Raw genomic sequence first — 18,721 nt, forward strand, 5'->3', positions numbered from 1 at the left:
CCATCAGATTTAGTGACTCAAACGACATTCCCACGACGTTTCACGGCTAAAACAAATCAAGGTACAAAGTACCCGCCGGGTATTTTATTTATTTATTTATTTATTTAAATTCCACTCCCGCCACTTTTTGACGTCACGTTTTAGCCCCTTTGGTCCCACAGCACAACCCCGCCCCGCCCCCCATTTTCCCCCCAACAAGTCTCATACAGTCATTCTGCAAATCCGTTGGCACCTCATCAACCCTTCCATTTCCATTCCCGTTTCTTTCCCGGTACCCACCCACCTTCCAAACCCCGCGCCACAATTTCGCGCCCATTTTGACTTCTCACGACCCGAACCACCGGATAATAATAATTTTTAACGATCAGTCTCCAGCACGGGGTATCGCATCGTGCGTACTGTGTGCCGCATCCTGCGCGTCGCACACATTGGTACCCGTTTGAGTACATTGTGACGTGTACCGCGTGTAACGTTCGTTATTCCGAATGTACAGTGTTGCCGTGTACAGTCACAGTGAGCTTGTTCCGCGTCGTGACGCGGTGCTCGGAGACGTCGCTCCGTCGTGACCCGACCGACACACACCGCCGGTCCGTATTTCACCGTCGACCGTTGGGCGTTTCTGTCCACGCGGCCGTCATCGCCTCGTGGGACCTTCTACAAGGTGCGCTCTCTGTCCCATCCTCGAGTCGCGTCCTTTCGCCGTCCTTGTCCGTGTCCCCGTGTCCCCGTGTCCCCGTGTCCGTGCCCCCCCCCCTGACCCCGCAGCGCGTGTCGAGCTGTCACTGTTCGCGGGTCCTTTTGTTCGAAACGTCACAAACGAAGACGTTTTGTAACGGATTCGTCGATGTGTTTGATTTTTGTATTGCATTGTGGGATCAGGTTGGGCCCGTTCGACATCGATCGTCTGCGGAGATATAATCCGATATTACACCAGATACTCGATATATAATACACACTAATTGATAATAATAATGTAATTCATGTAATAATGATACGTGTTCATTTCGAGGGAATAAAAGATACAAATTTGTCCAAAATAACATTCGATACTTTTGTTCCGAGGCGAAAATTGTCCGTCGTGTCCCGATGTTGTGGATTCGACATCCGGAACAATCAGATATTTTCCTTTCAGGTTCGTGTGGGAATCACAATCGTACAATCCCATTCCAGCCCTTTCAAATATACGTTGGTGCAGATAATCTGACATGTGTTTTGTCCTGTAGATATGGGTGCTGTAGATATGTGGGTGCTGTGGATGTTGGTGCAGTAGATGTGGGTGCTGTAGATGTTGGTCCTGTAGATGTTGGTGCAATAGATATGGGTGCTGTGGATGTTGATGCAATATATGTGGGTGCTGTCGATGTTAGTGCTGTGGATGTTGGTCCTGTAGATGTGGGTGCTGTGGATGTTGGTGCTATAGATATGGGTGCTGTGGATGTTGGTGCAATATATGTGGGTGCTGTAGATGTTAGTGCTGTGGATGTTGGTGCAATAGATATGGGTGCTGTGGGTGCTGTAGATGATGGTGCTGTCGATGTGGGTGCTGTAGATGTTAGTGCTGTGGATGTTGGTCCTGTAGATGGTGGTCCTGTAGATGTGGGTGCTGTGGATGTTGGTGCAATAGATATGGGTGCTGTGGATGTTGGTGCAATATATGTGGGTGCTGTGGATTTTGGTGCAATATATGTGGGTGCTGTAGATGTTAGTGCTGTGGATGTTGGTGCAATAGATATGGGTGCTGTGGATGTTGGTGCAATATATGTGGGTGATGTTGGTCCTGTAGATGGTGCTGTAGATGTTAGTGCTGTGGATGTTGGTGCTGTAGATATGTTGGTGCTGTGGAGGTTGGTGCAATATATGTGGGTGCTGTCGATGATTGTGGAATAGATGTGGGTGTTGTGGGTATTGGTGCCGTAGATGTGGGTGCTGTAGATGTGCGTACTGTAGATTTTACGGCACAGTGTATGTTTATGAATAGGTTCTGGGTGCAGTCGATTGTGCAGTACACTATATATTTGTAAATCGGCTCTGGGTGCAGTGGATTGTGCAGTTGATGTGGGTGTTGTAGATTGTGCAGTAGATTGTGCAGTAGATGTGGGTGTTGTAGATTGTGCAGTACGGTATATATTTGTGAATCTGCTCTGGGTGCAGTAGATTGTGCAGTACATGTAGGTGTTGTAGATTGTGCAGTAGATGTGGGTGTTGTAGATTGTACAGTGCAGTAGATTGTGCAGTACATGTAGGTGTTGTAGATTGTGCAGTAGATGTGGGTGTTGTAGATTGTGCAGTACATGTAGGTGTTGTAGATTGTGCAGTAGATGTGGGTGTTGTAGATTGTGCAGTGCTGTATATATTTGTGAATCGGCTCTGGGTGCAGTAGATTGTGCAGTCGATGTGGTGTTGTAGATGTGGGTGTTGTAGATTGTGCAGTACGGTATATATTTGTGAATCGGCTCTGGGTGCAGTAGATTGTGCAGTGCTGTATATATTTGTGAATCGGCTCTGGGTGCAGTAGATTGTGTTGTAGATTGTGCAGTACAGTATATATTTGTGAATCGGCTCTGGGTGCAGTAGATGTGCAGCACATGTAGGTGTTGTAGACGTGATGTTGTTGATTGTGCAGTGGATGTGGGTGTTGTAGATGTGGGTGTTGTAGATTGTGCAGTAGATGTGGGTGTTGTAGATTGTGCAGTCCAGTATATATTTGTGAATCTTCTCTGTGTGCAGTAGATTGTGCAGTCGATGTGGTGTTGTAGATTTCGCAATCCAGTATATATTTGTGAATCTGCTCTGGGTGCAGTAGATTGTGCAGTAGATGTGGGTGTTGTAGATCTTGCAGTACAGTATATATTTGTGAATCTGCTCTGGGTGTTGTAGATTGTGCAGTAGATGTGGTGTTGTAAATTGTGCAGTAGATGTGGTGTTGTAGATTGTGCAGTAGATGTGGGTGTTGTAGATTGTGCAGTAAATGTGGTGTTGTAGATTGTGCAGTAGATGTGGTGTTGTAAATTGTGCAGTAGATGTGGGTGTTGTAGATTGTGCAGTCGATGTGGTGTTGTAGATGTGGGTGTTGTAGATTGCGCAGTCCAGTATATATTTGTGAATCTGCTCTGGGTGCAGTAGATTGTGCAGTCGATGTGGTGTTGTAGATGTGGGTGTTGTAGATTGTGCAGTACAGTATATATTTGTGAATCGGCTCTGGGTGCAGTAGATGTGCAGCACATGTAGGTGTTGTAGACGTGATGTTGTTGATTGTGCAGTGGATGTGGGTGTTGTAGATTGTGCAGTAGATGTGGGTGTTGTAGATGTGGGTGTTGTAGATTGTGCAGTAGATGTGGGTGTTGTAGATTGTGCAGTCCAGTATATATTTGTGAATCTGCTCTGGGTGCAGTAGATTGTGCAGTAGATGTGTGTGTTGTAGATCTTGCAGTACAGTATATATTTGTGAATCTGCTCTGGGTGTTGTGGATTGTGCAGTAGATGTGGGTGTTGTAGATTGTGCAGTCGATGTGGTGTTGTAGATGTGGGTGTTGTAGATTGTGCAGTCCAGTATATATTTGTGAATCTGCTCTGGGTGCAGTAGATTGTGCAGTCGATGTGGTGTTGTAGATGTGGGTGTTGTAGATTGTGCAGTACGGTATATATTTGTGAATCGGCTCTGGGTGCAGTAGATTGTGCAGTGCTGTATATATTTGTGAATCGGCTCTGGGTGCAGTAGATTGTGCAGTAGATGTGGGTGTTGTAGATTGTGCAGTACAGTATATATTTGTGAATCGGCTCTGGGTGCAGTAGATGTGCAGCACATGTAGGTGTTGTAGACGTGATGTTGTTGATTGTGCAGTGGATGTGGGTGTTGTAGATGTGGGTGTTGTAGATTGTGCAGTAGATGTGGGTGTTGTAGATTGTGCAGTCCAGTATATATTTGTGAATCTGCTCTGGGTGCAGTAGATTGTGCAGTCGATGTGGTGTTGTAGATTTCGCAGTCCAGTATATATTTGTGAATCTGCTCTGGGTGCAGTAGATTGTGCAGTAGATGTGGGTGTTGTAGATCTTGCAGTACAGTATATATTTGTGAATCTGCTCTGGGTGTTGTAGATTGTGCAGTAGATGTGGGTGTTGTAGATTGTGCAGTAGATGTGGGTGTTGTAGATTGTGCAGTAGATGTGGTGTTGTAAATTGTGCAGTAGATGTGGGTGTTGTAGATTGTGCAGTCGATGTGGTGTTGTAGATGTGGGTGTTGTAGATTGCGCAGTAGATGTGGGTGTTGTAGATTGTGCAGTAGATGTGGTGTTGTAAATTGTGCAGTAGATGTGGGTGTTGTAGATGTGGGTGTTGTAGATCTTGCAGTCCAGTATATATTTGTGAATCTGCTCTGGGTGTTGTAGATTGTGCAGTAGATGTGGGTGTTGTAGATTGTGCAGTAGATGTGGTGTTGTAGATTGCGCAGTAGATGTGGGTGTTGTAGATGTGGGTGTTGTAGATTGCGCAGTCCAGTATATATTTGTGAATCTGCTCTGGGTGTTGTAGATTGCGCAGTAGATGTGGTGTTGTTGATTGTGCCCTGCAGTATATATTTGTGAATCGGCTCTGGGTGCAGTAGATTTGGGTGCAGCCCCATCGGGGTGGCGGTGCTACTGCATTCTTGTTTGATATCCTTTGGGTGCCCAAACTCCCTGTTCCATTGCTTCCTCTTTGTTCCACAACCAGCACTGCAGTACGTATTGTGTGTTGCACACGGATTGTCAATGATTGCATGCACACTGATGAATGTACATGATGATACACGATGTGTGATGCGTGTACTTTATGATATATGTTAGCAGAATTAACACTAACTAGAACGAGAACTCATAGAGCGCATACCTTCGCCGCCACTACTTTTTTTGTTCTTGGTATGAGTGTGGGGAACTGGTTTGATGCTGGTTTCATGCAAATCGAACAAGAATTGACTGAGTTATGCCAAAAACCGCATATTTTTCAAGGGCGTGACCCCCCCCCCCGACATTTTACCCCAACTGGTGACATGTGTTATGACGTCATTGTGTCACAAGATTGGGCATTAAATTCTGAACATTTTGGTGCTGGGTTCATATAAAGCGGACAAGAATTGACCGAGTTATGACAAAAACCGCATATTTTTCAAGGTCGTGACCCCCCTGACCTTTGACCCCTAACCGGTAACAAGAGTATGGGCGTCATTGTGTCATATTGCATATCACAAGATGAGGCGTTGAATTCTGAACATTTTGGTGTTAGTTGCATGCAAATTGAATAAAAATTGACCGTTATCGTAAAAAGACGATTTTGACCTTTTCGTGACCTTGACCTTTGACCCGAACGATCCCAAAATCTAATCGAATGCTTCCTGGCTAATAACCAATCATCCCACCAAATTTAATGCAATTCGGTTTAATACTTTTTGAGTTATACAAATCACAAGATTACAAATAAATAAATAAATAAATAAATAAATACACGCCGACCAAAACATAACCTTTCGCAGAATGCGAAGGTAACAATGCACATTCCTCCTCACTTTTTTGTATGATCCATGTGGGCATGTGATTTACGTGGATTTGAGTATTATTAGTTACTAGACCCATGAACCCATTGGGTTCCGGTTGTGACAGCAGTTGATAAAAAAAATCATTCCCCCCTCCCCCCCCCCCCAAAAAAAAAGGATAGTTCCAGCAAACGACACCGCACAGGTTGTTTGCATTGATCAAATAATCCCGAAGAGTACTTGACTGAATGGGAATTGATTTTTTAAATAATTTTTATTCGTTGCCCGATTTGAACGACACTCGATATTGCGCGTCAGTGTGGAAAAAAAAACCAGAGAAAAGAAAGTCGAAGAAATTGTGCGTAATCTTCTAAACACAATTTTATTTATTAACGAACACGGAAGTATTAGATCAAAATGGCGATGCTTATTTTATGCTTAAAAAATAACTCGTTCTTTGTCTATACTGAATGTTTGAGATTTTAAAATGAATCATTTCAAGAAAAAAAAAACAAGATAGCTCCAGCTAACTATACCGCTGAGGTTGTTTGCATTGATCAAATTCTCCCGAAGAGTACTTGACTGACGATTCTCCTTGTAAACGGTCATGCTTTACTCACAGGTTTATCTGCAAGTCATCACAGCACGGCCTTTTTACGTCAAGCGTCGTCTACCTCTCAGCACCGCGCCCACAGACAAAACCAACCTTAACTTCTGTTCCCGATGACGTCACGACCGTTTTCTAAACGTATCAATTCTAAACATAACATCTCCGCCATGTAATTGTAAACCTCACCGCAGAATGAAAAACATCCCCTGCCGTGTAATTCAAAATTGTAATTCACAACACCTCGCTGCACTGGAAAACGTGGGGACAGGAATACTGTCGCATAAATGGTGGAGGCTTGTAGTACCTTCCCCCACCTGTAGGCGGCGCTACACGATACACATTTACATTGAGAATTTGCGTCCCCCTCCCCCAACTCGTGGCGAGTGGGCAGGGATGCCTGGTCAATGACGTCGCAAGTGCACCAATGGAAATGCGACATGCAGGGGTCAAAGACTGTTGCGCAAACCCTTGCTCCCCGAAGCCCTGCCCCGCCTCGCCCAAGGCCAGTGAAAGTTGGAGCGCACCGAAGTTCGTGGCTGATTCACGCCCAGGAGACAAGAGAAATAACCGAGCTGCCTGCTTGCTGACTGACTGCCCACCTGTTTAATTCAAGGAATAGAAAGAACGAGTTACAGTACGTTGGAGCGAGGCTCTGAGAGCGAGCAGCGGCACGAGTTCCCTGGAGCGCATTGTCCAACATACTGACTTACACGATCTTTCCTATCTGTTTCTGCCTTACTAATTCATCGACTTGAGACGCACAGAAGAGCGATTATGAAAGAGCTATCTATGGTTAAACCCCTTGAACCGTCTGGGCGAGGTACTGACACGTATATCACACTTTTCCTCCATAGCCTACACCACGTTTGCTGCATTTCTCCTGACATACGACACATAAACACACCAACCCCATTCCTTTCCTTCCTCTTGCTCCCTTCCCTCCACCTTGGGACCAACGCAAGTCTGCTGGCTTGTGCCAGATGAGAAAGGGACCAACCCAACACCCTAAACTTTCTCTCCCTCTCTCTTTTCCTCTCCATTTTCCCCAGAGTGATTGAGGCATGCCTGTCTTGTACATAGAGTAGGCTAAGATTGCTTCAGGGCTTCTTTACTTGCTAAGGGATAATTGCTTTCTTTGTCACACTGCATCGTTTCTGTAAATACTCGGTTGTTGCCTGTAAATACGTGCCTAGTTTGATAAACTGCTTCAAACCTGCTCGGTTGTCTCTTTTCCTTCATTGGTTAGACATAGCGTACATAATAAATAGACTTGAAGCTCTACCCCCTTGATTCACTGCGCTGGATAGCTGACCTCCCACCTACGGTTTCGCTCGGCCATACATAATTCATAGATACAGGGTGGGAAGTTGAGAGCACGGTTCCCCATCTGGGAGAGGCTAAATCACCGGTAAGGTCGTGCGAGCCTTGGAGTGGGTACCTTGCCAGATTTAGCTTCCTTAGACTGCATCCGTGGTTGCTTAGGCAACGCGTCAGTCACGGAGGTATCCTTGACTTGTCGACTTCAGAGTCAGAGGTTGAGTAGCTGGTCTGAGCCACCACCTCGTGAGCCCCGTCCGCTCCCCTGAACCCGTAACAATACATTGATGTAATTATTGCTGTATTATAATGCATGCACCTCATATATAACTTTTGTTTACTGCTCATGATTACTGCTCATGTTGAATCTAAAATGATGGTTGGTACAGAAGAACCATGAGGATTGGGTATGATCAGGGATCATATAATCAGAAATTGTCAGAAAGATTATGGCTAAATTAGACGAGCTGTGAATCTTGTGGCATCACTTTGGTGCACTGTGTGCACGAGAGGCAGATATAATCTTATCACCAACCTGGGCCTTTTAATTATTGTAATTTTACGAACAAATCTCAACGTTTATAGTTCTCGTTGTGGTTCTCGTTGTGGTTCTCGTTGGATTCCTCATTGTATTCCTTCCTCATTGTAGTCAGGTGTGGCTGGCTAGCCCGTTGCTTAGTCACTCCAGCTTGATATTTCTCTTCCTGGCAAAGTTTCAGGCTTTGGACTGAGCCACAAAAAATGTACTCAAATATCATTCAATCTCTTTGTTCTTAAAATTGAACAAAATGAAGTTGTGTGATTTTTTTTTGTATTCATTAAACTATAAACAATCATAAATATGTTAATTTAAATCTATTAATTTGGCGTGTGGGTGAGGGGAGCAGACTGGGGATTTTTTTCTGTTTTTGTCACATCCTAAGGTCCTGAATCTCATTGTTCATCACAATGATGTCATCAACTGACAATCTTTAATGTCCTTACTCTTCCATCTCGCTGTACCTCAGTTCGATTGACCAGCTAGTTGTTTCCAAACTAACAGAAATACCTAAGTTGCAGGACTTCTGTTCCAAATGACATCAGGAAACCCGTCACCAACTGCCGCACACACATCCACACACCCGCTCCGCCCCTACCCCCAACCCTCACCCACCACATTGGAATTAATGCGTCACACTCAAAATTACATAGAGAAGGACAAACAGCTGCATCAAATTTCAATGATGCAGGACCATTCGCTCATTGTTGAGGAAGAGAAAACTTTTTGACCCCCCCAACCCCACTACCCACACACCTGTTAGAGGTTAATAATATCGAGTTATTGAATTTAAAAAAAAATTAAAATTACTCATGAAATATATTTTATTACATGTGTTGAGCTTCTGTGGGAGTGGGTGAAGCCATGGCTTGGATCCTTTCCAGGAAACTTTGTTTAAACAAGGGACAGTCGTAAGTTAGGCAAACGTTTTGAGGAGGGTCATGGTGGTTTCAGGGGGTGGGGGAGGGAGAAGAGAGGAGGGCTGGTGGGGGATCTGGGGTTCAGTTGTAAGAATTTGAAAACTATCACAAGGTTTGAGAATAAAGCTCACAGTTTGCCGATTACAAGAGTCCACGCTCGGACCCGCGGCGTTCGTAGTTTGCAAACAGGGGCCCAAGCCGGTTTGCAAAACTATCCAACTTGTCCCTCCCTTGCTGGCAGGCTGAGGTCAGAATGGAATCCTGCAATGCAATTTTTGGAAAATTTTCCCCACCATAATTAATGCAGATGTGTTGCTGTGCTGGTAGAACAGTTTCGCCTCGAACTCTATGAAGCTTCAAAGCCTGGATTCTTTACCCAGAAATATCTCTGTTAAGTTCGATCAGTCAATTGTTGAGCTTTAATTTTCAAGTGATTTATTGCATTTATTTTTCAAACTGAACCCAATAGTATGTTATGAAGCTAGGAATAAGGAAATGGAGTATTTTTAGCATGAGCGTGGCTTCTTGGGCACATGTACTAAAACTGCTCTTTCTGCGGCCAAATCTTCAGCCAGAAATTTTGAGTTAAAGCGATAAAAACCGTGCGAGTGGAGTTCAGAAAGTTCTCAGCACAAGTTACTCAAAATGGTCTTGAGAAACTCCAAGGTTTTCTTAATATGCATTTAATGAGTAAGGAAATGTTGTTGTGACTCGTGATCGATATACTTTGATGTGTTTATTAAATAAGTAAAGAGTTGTTGGTTCCATTGTGAGTATCTGGATTATTAAGAGTACATGTTCTGATAACTTTCTGGACGCCACACATAAAATTTGGGTTTTAAACAATAACTTGTGGAATGCGAAGAACTAACACAACTCCTTTGCCCCTGTTTTCACAAACAGGTTGAAAATGGCGGGAAATTTTGGACCGTATCGCTGATGGGCCTCCTGGGGTGGGGAGAGGTTTTGCAGAGGAATTGAGGAAAAGTAAGAGGCGGGAAAAGGAAGTGGGGATAAAAAAAAGGAAGGAATTGAGTACCTCGTCAACAAAAGTCTAATTTTACAAGATCAGAGACGGTGACATCTGGAATGGCTGCTCCAGTTGAAGTGAAATCTACAAAGGATGAATGCAGATTGGTGGAGAGCTTGGACTTGGATGTAACGAGAGTGGAGGACATAATATGTGAAGACGTCACCATCGAGGTCAAAATACCTGAAACACAAGATGCACAGTTGCAGCCCATTGATGACATCATGCACAATGTGGAAATTGAGACCCTGACTAACCTTGAGTGCCCATCAAAGGTATGTATATATATATACCATAGTATTCATAGGAGATCATTTGTGAAATGACGAGCATCTTCTTTCCCTACAGGCTTCTTCATAACCAGTGGTACTTGTTGTGTGTTTCTTAACATGTTATATGCTCAATATGCAGACAGGATGGCGTAGAGATATGCACACTCACCTCTAAGCTGTCTAGCCTGGATTTGAATCCCGACCTAGCTATAAGCTGTCAACCTGGTGTTTCACAGGTAGGGTGTTTCATCAATGTGTGTGTCATTCCACTGATGAACGTTAAACTGGGCGTCCTGTCTGCTGGCATTAGTTGGTGGACGTTAAAGAACCCATGGTGTCCTTCTGAAGAGTAGGCGAGGTATCGCCGGCACCCTGGAGAAATTACAAATACCTTGCCAAATTGTTTCCTGTTGAACGTTAGGCCTAGCTTGCTGGTTTGTGAAAGGCGCGGAGCAAATACTTCCCTGGCTGACCACACATGAAGGTGAGAGTCATAAAAAGAAGAGGAAGAAGAAGTAGTAATTAGTATTGGTGAATGTTTGTTCATTGATAATACTAGTACGTGCCCATAAAAAAAATAAAAAGAAATAAATATTCAAACCGCGAGCAAGAAACAACAACCACACAGGCCGTTTCTTCGCTCTCGCGTGCCCGTACGTGCGTGGCCCGGAAGTTCGCATATCACAGTTACGATTATTCGCAATTTAGGTTTTAATGGCCAATTATTCAATTGGCGCCAACGTATTTTGCCTTTTCGCTATGTCGTCGCAAGGAAAAACAAAAAGAGAAGAGAAGAGAGAGAATTTTTGTTACTTCCTGGTTTGGAGCATACCAGCTCACTCTGATGTTACCGAAATTTATGCACCGTCTAATATAAAAACTATCATAACTTGGGGCATTGTGTTTATCTATAAATGCGTATAAGAAATCGAGAAATTATTACAATACACGGTCATCACTATCCGGAAGTCCGTACGTTGTAACCCGTAATGGGGAACGTGGCTGTGCTTCCCTTCCCCCATCGGCCACGCCCACACAGCAACGTGTCTTGTCATTGGTTGGTAAATAAATGGCCATAACTTGGGAAGCACTTGTCCGATTAATATCAAACCTTGAAAAGGCACATCCTCAGGACCCCAGCAATATACCTGTCAAGTTTCAATTAGATCGGACCGGTGGTTGTCGAGAAACAGCGGTCACACACACGCACACGCACACGCACACACACGCACGCACACACTGCTGGAATTATAGATAGATGTTTTTTTTTATAATTCTTGATACAAGATGTAATTATTTGACTCATTGGTGAGTTCATGACTTGTCAGTCTTCTACTGAGACGATAAGCCCCGATGATACTATTCACCAATAGTTGGCCATTGTGTGCCTGTACTCCAGCCAATCATAAATGCTTGGTCTAATATAGTCTATGTGGGCACTGCATTATCACCGAAGCTTTACCACAGTAAAGATGCAACCACCAGATCAAATTCATGGTCACGGGACGCCACAAAGAGAGCTATGTTGTTCGTGATTGGCCAATCACCTATTGAGTAGTTCACAGCACATTTGGATTGGCAATGGTGGTTCTCACTCACCTGGAATCATACATTACCGGCCAGGAACTGCAGAGGAAATGTTCGTAAGGACACACCATGAACTGTTTTTTTTTTTTTTTTACTTCCGCCACCGAAGTAAAAGAGAGTGGAAGCGGTGGGGGAAAGAGAGTGGCACTTGTATATGTGGAAGAATTGCATCCCTCAGCCATTGGGTTGCCCAGATACCTCAGATGGTAGAGCACTGGTATGTTTTGCCAGAGGACCTGGGTTTCATTCCCAGTCTGGACCTGTAATTTTTCCATATATATTTATGATACAAGGAAATCAGACAGGTGGAGGCCAATTCAGCCCATCATGACTGCGTGACATCAACACCACCACTGATTTATCAACACAAGATCCAAAGAAAAGAAAATGCAAAATTTATTATTTTTTTTCAATTGCATTTTTTTGTGTTTTTGTATTTATTATTATTATAATAATTATTTTAAAGTTTTTTTTTTTTTTTTTTTTTTTTTGTATGTGTTTGTTTCTCCTCAGGGGAGGGGGCATGGAATTGGTTAAAAAACACACATCAACAACACAACACCCCTTGAAGAGACCCCCACCAACAGCACTCCAGACACATGCACACAATCACCCATCATTGCTCAAACAACCGAAACGTTCTGCCAACATCCCCATACCCCTCGATCTCTATAACTTCCAGGTGCCTATCTAATTGTAATTTATTTAAATTTATTAACTGTTTCTGCTGCCACTACCTTTCCAGGGAGACGATTCCATGCATTAACTACTCTCTGAGTAAAAGGTGTCGTCCACCAGACGGCGGTCTTCTTGGGTTCACCTGAGGCGGTCCCTTCGGGTGGTGCCCGGAATATCCTATCCCGAAGAGAAGATGATCACCTGTCTCTGTTATCTGAGCTCAAGCGTTTGGACATCGGTATTGCAGCACCCTCTGAGGTTCGGAGACCCGATTGTGGCGAGATCATGGCGGGTGGTTACACCCACCATTGGTCTGGGCGTCCTGATGATTACCATGCCCAAGGAGTTGCTGTAGCTGTGTCCAATAAGCTGACTCCAATGATAATTGAGGTAACACCGGTCAACGAGCGTATTATGGGACTAAGGATTCATCACTCCTTGGGTGTTGTTTCCCTGGTCTCTGTTTATGCTCCGACTGAGGCGAGTGACCTCACCGTGAAGGACGCATTCTATGCCACGCTCGAGTCTGGTTGATCAGTGCCTCAGACAAGATGCACTTCTAGTCTTGGGGAATTTCAATGCACCCACTGGAACTGATAGGGATGGTTATGATACGTGTGTTGGTCCCCATGGGTCTGGAACTGTGAACCTGAATAGCACGAAGTTCCTTGACTTTGCAAGAGGTCATGGACTTAGGGTGGCTGTTTAATGGTTTCAGCACCCACAGACTCATCGCCGGACTTGGGATTCCAACGCTGGCAGTGTGGCAAAGGAGATTGACCATGTCCTCATTGATGGTCGCTGCAGGATGATCCAGAACTGCAGGGTCTACCGGAATGCTCAGTTCCTCAATACTGACTACCGGCTTGTAACAACTCTGAAGTTACAGCTTGAATCTGGGAGAATGGAACCATCCATCCCAGCCTAGGCTGGATGTTGGCAAACTCAAGGATGAGAGGGTAGCTGAGGAGTTTGTGAACAAGCTGAGTGGAGATTTGGGGGGTCTGGGTGCTTTGGGAGGTCCTGAAGAGTTGTGGAGTGCCTTCAAGACCACCATCCTTGATGTTGCCTGTGGATGTCTTGGAAGAAGAATTTTATCTCTCAAGGGACACTGGATCTCATTGACCAGAGTCGCAGGGCCAGGCTGATTGGCAGAGCTGAGCTGTTCAGGGAGCTGAGGCGTAAAACTGTACATGTGCTCAGGGTGGACAAGGAGGCCTATGTGCGAGGAATCTGTGAGGGGGTAGAGCATCACCTGTGGACAGGTGATTCTCGTCCCGCTTACAGGGGAATTCGCGCATTGCATTCATCCAAGCCCGTCCCTCGGTGTACTGCAGTTAGAGCAGAGAGTGGTAGGCTTTTGACAGGAGTCTGAAGTGAAGGCCCGCTGGGCCGGTTACTTTGAGAGGTTGTACCAGGCTGATCCACCAACTGTTGAGTTGGATGTCCGTGGTGTTACTGTCCCTATATCTGACCCTCCAATCAACTGTGATCCACCGTCATTTGTGGAAACATATACTGCGATGAACCGTTTGAAATGGGTTAAAGTTCCAGGGATCTGTGGCATCCATGCTGAACTTCTCAAGGCTGGTGGAAATGCTGTACTCGTGTCGTTGCATGCAGTTCTGTGCTCTATCTGGAACACAGGCATCATCCCAACTGACTGGAAGAGGGGCCTTGTTGTCCCTCTCTGGAAAGGGAAGGGTGATCGCGAGGACTGCGACAACTACCGAGGGGTGACGCTGCTCTCAGTGCCGGGCAAGGTCTTTGCTCGGATAATTCTTGATAGGGTTCGCCACCATCTGCTTGAGCACCAGCGTCCAGAGCAGTCAGTCTTTATACAGAGGTCAACGATTGACCGTATCCTTGCTCTTCGGGTCCTCACTGAACGCAGACGACAGTTTCGGCAGGGGCTCCTTGCAGCCCACATTGATCTCTGTAAAGTGTTTGATTAAGTGAATTGGGATGTCCTCTGGAGGACTCTAGGTCTTCGTGGGGTGCCACCAAAACTGATTGCTCTGATGTCTAAACTCTACTCTGGCACTGAGAGTGCTGTGAGATGTGGTGGTACCATCTCTGACTTATTTCCTGTTGTTTCTTGAGTTCACCAGAGGTGTGTACTGGCCCCCACACTTTTCAGAGTTTTTATGGACTGGATTCCTTGGAGGATATCAGGGAGATCAAGCTGCGGTGCATCATTTGGCAATGTCAAGATATCTAACGTTGATTTCGCAGATGATGCAGTCATCTTTGTGGAGACTGTAGATATCAATTTGGGGCCCTTGAGGTGCTGAATGAGGAATTGGAGCCGCTGGGATTACGGGTTTCCTGGGTCAAAACTAAGATCCAGGCTTTCAATGACATCTTGGATGCTGCCATCTTGTCTGTGCCTGATGTGGTGAGGATGTTGAGGTCATGGAGAGATTTACTCTCCTTGGCAGTGATATTCATGTCTCTGCTGGCTGTGAGTCAGAGGTCAATAGATGTCTGGGTCGGGTCTGGGGAGTCATGGATTCACTGGATAATGGGGTGTGGCGCTGCCGGTACCTCATATTCTAGATGTGGCCCTCACTAAATTCCCGTACAATATTCACACCACCTCTTTTGATTTATAATTGATCCCCCTCCGAATACAACCTAAAACCCGATTTGCTTTACCTGGAGCTGCCTGGCACTGTGCGGTCTGCTTACCTCCCGTACGTATAACCACCCCCAGATCCTTCTCCTGTGTGACACTCTCCAAAATTACCCCTTGCATCCTGTAATCTCTATTTTCATTCTTCGTCCCCATCCCCAACACCTTACACTTGCTCAGGTTAAATTCCATCTGCCAATATTTTACCCAATCTATGCAAGTATCAATACTTTCCTGAATCTGATCACCTCCCCCTCTGCTATCCACCTTACCTCCAAGTTTCGTGTCATCTGCAAATTTGGAAATCCTACTCTTCACCCCATTATCCAAATCATTGATGTAAATAATGAATAGTAATGGTCCGAGTACTGATCCCTGAGGTACCCCGCTACTTACATCCTCCCACTCACAGCCACTCTTTGCTTCCTACCACTAAGCCAGTTTTCAATCCAATTGGCTACCTGACCAGCCACTCCACAAGCCCTGGTTAACCCCGATTTGGCTAACAACCTCCGATGTTGTACCTTATCAAATGCCTTCTTAAAGTCTGGATATACTCTGTCCACTGCCTTTCCCTCATCCACCCAATCAGAAACAGCTTCATAGAACTCTAAAAGATTTGTTCGACAGAAACTACCTTTGGTAAACCCATGCTGACTACCTTTAATTAGTTTGTATTTGTTTAAATGGTTCCTCATCTGGTCCTTAATTAATGTCCAACACCTTCCCCACAACTAAAGTCAAACTAACAGGTCTATAGTTTCCCAATTCTTCTCTGGATCCTTAAATAATGATATTACATTTGCTACTCTCCAATTATCCAGTACCTGTCCTGATTCCAGTGAGCTATTGAAAATATCCGTTAACATGTCGCTTACCTGCTCAGCGACTTCACTCAATTTCCTCGGGTGCATATTATCTGGACCCGGAGCCTTATCTCCTCTTACATTTCCTCGCTGTTCCTTTACTTCCTCCACCCCAACCTGGATCTTCTGTAAAAGCCCTTCCTCACCTCCTTGAGAAATACTCTCAGCTATTGGCAATTCTCCTGACTGTTCTTGTGTAAAAGTTGAAGCAAAATACCTCTGTTTCACTCAGTTGTTGTTCCTCCTTGTTACAGCATGTACTAAATCCTATTATTCTAAGCTCGTCTTCATGTATTAAATATCAGCGTCAGATATTTTATGGTGTCCTTGTGTGTTCAGGAAATTATTTATTTATATTCCTATTTGAGGGTGGGTCACCCACGAGGCCACTGGACTGCTGGTGTTACGGCATCAGGTCATGTAAGCGCACTGATGTCTGGGGTTGTTGTGGCATATACCATGGAGGGTGGCTTTTATACTCAGGTTCTCTCACTTTCTTCTTCTTTGAAATTTATGGCTGTACAAATTACAAATGGGAGCAAACCATGTCATGCATAAAGCACCTACTCGACATGACAAGATAGGTGTTAGAGTTGTTAGTCTGAATGTTGGTCCTCTGCGTGGTGGAGCTGGTGAGATTGCGGAAACTTTAAGCCACAGAAGAGTGGATGTATGCTGTGTGCAAGAAACGAGGTGGAGGGGATGTGCTGCTAGAATGGTCACAGGTAGAAATGATAGGTACAAGTTATGGTGGATAGGTTGTGACTCTGGAACTGGTGGTGTTGGGATTATGGCGGCTGAGAAGTGGGTGGAGAAGGTGTTGGAGGTTAGGAGGGTAAATGCAAGAGTTTTAGGCCTCAAGCTGTAGTTTGATAAGTGTATATTAACAGTTGTATCAACATATGCTCCACAGATAGGATTAAGTGAGGAGGAGAAGGATGAGTTTTTGGGACACACTTGTGCATGTTGTTGTAATCGGAGGGGATATGAATGGACATGTTGGAGCATTAGCAGAAGGATAAGAGGGTGTGCATCGTGGGTTAGGTTTCGGAGTTAGAAACACTGTAGGTGTAAGAATACTTGAGTTTTGGGGATGTTTTAGATATGGTCGTCTGCAACACAATGTTTAAGAAGAGGCCGAGCAGACTGATCACTTATGAGTCAAGAGGAATAAAGAGCCAGATGGACTACATTCTAGTTAGGAGATTAGATAGGAAGTTGGTTAAGGATGTAAAAACAATAGGTGAAGAAGAATGTACCTTACAGCATCGGCTGCTAGGGTGTGATGTGAAGTTAAGTTGGAGCAGGGAAAAGAGAAAAACCTTGTCCCAAGGAGAAGAGTATGGAAACTAAGAGATCAGAATGTAAAGGAAAATTTCTATCGGGAACTACTGGAAATGAATCTTGGAAACCTGATGGTGGGAGAGGATGTGGAGAGTTGTTGGAACTCTTTGAAAGACGGGCTGCTGTGAGCTACTGAAAGGGCATGTGGCTGGTCGAAGGGCAGAGTTGTCGCAGAGATGCTGAAGGCACCTGGTGACGTTGGAGTGAATTTAATCACTGCATTGATAAATGCAATTATAAGGGAGACATCTATCCCAGATGACTGTTTGAAGAGCGTCATGGTGGATATTTATAAAGGGAAGGGTGATGCCTTGGTTCAGAGCAGTTACAGGGGTCTGAAGTTGCTGGACCATGGGATGAAAGTGGTGGAGAGAGTTATGGATAAATTGATAAGACAGAGTGTTAATATGACATGACACGCAATTTGGTTTCATGCCAGGAAGGGGCACGATGGAGGCAATTTTTTCATAGTTTGGTAATTACAGGAAAAAATATCTGGGGAAAAATAAACAACTGTACTCTATATTTGTGGATTTGGAGAAGGCGTTCGATGGGGTGCCTCAGAAGGTGGTGCAGTGGTCCATGAGAAAGTTACGTGTGGAGAATCGGTTAGTTATGGTAGTCATGGCAATGTATGATGGCCCAAAAACCTCTGTGAAGGTAAATAGAGTGCAGAGTGAGGATTTTGATGTGAAAGTGGCTGTTTATCAGGAGTCAATCTTGAGCCCAATCCTGTTCATTATGGTTCTTGAGGCTATATCACAGGAATTTAGAGGAGCCTCACCTTGGGAGCTCCTGTATGCTGATTGCCTGGTGTTGATAGCCGACAGTATGGCAGAGGTAATGGGTAGATAAACAGTATGGAAGGAGGTTATGGAGGCCAGAGGACTGAAAGTGAATATAGGCCTGAAAATGAAAGTACTGATTGGTGGTGCGGGAGAAGGAAGTGTGGAAAAAAAGAGGGAGGTGACCCTGTGCTGTCTGTAGGAAAGGTGTAGGTAGCAATTCATTGTTGTGTAAATCGTGCATCTGCTGGGTGCACAAGAGGTGGAGTGGCATCAGGGGTCGACTGCAGGTGGTACCTGACTTCAGTTGTGCTGTGTGCGCACAGGTAAACAAGTGACTCCAGTTAGGGTGGAAAGGTTAGTTTATGGGGATATATCTCTGGAATGTGTAGATAAATTCTGTTACCTTGGTGATATGATATTGGTGCAGGTTGTGGTGTGGAGGCAGCAGTGAAGTGAATGCAAGAATTAGAAGTGGCTGGAGGAAGTTTAGGGAGTTGTTACCCCTATTGACATCGAAAGGTTCCTTTCTCCAATTTAAAGGGAAAACTTTATGCAGCTTGCGTTGGAAGCGTGATGTTGTATGGCAGCGAAACATGGGTGATGAAAAAGGAGGATAAATGGAGGTGTGAACGA

The 18,721-nt window shown here is 44.8% G+C and overlaps 1 protein-coding gene across 2 annotated transcripts in view; it reads left to right on the forward strand.

Annotated features, from left to right (window-relative positions):
• Nucleotides 1–318: 318 nt before the first annotated feature.
• Nucleotides 319–18,721, forward strand: part of SYNE3 (spectrin repeat containing nuclear envelope family member 3) — a 99,858-nt gene continuing 81,455 nt past the window's right edge. Inside the window, exons 1-2 of one of the 2 annotated variants that reach the window (XM_085894382.1) lie at nt 319–661; nt 9,792–10,193. In XM_085894382.1, coding sequence (XP_085750508.1) covers nt 9,978–10,193 — 216 coding nt within the window. In that variant the 5' untranslated portion in view covers nt 319–661; nt 9,792–9,977. The remainder of the gene's footprint in view (nt 662–9,791; nt 10,194–18,721) is intronic. The other variant, XM_085894381.1, reaches the window with a different exon arrangement.

The sequence above is a fragment of the Eptatretus burgeri genome, chromosome 9 (assembly GCF_056783735.1).
Source record: "Eptatretus burgeri isolate ZD-2024b chromosome 9, Ebu_testis_v1, whole genome shotgun sequence".
NCBI classification, from domain to species: Eukaryota; Metazoa; Chordata; class Myxini; order Myxiniformes; family Myxinidae; genus Eptatretus; species Eptatretus burgeri.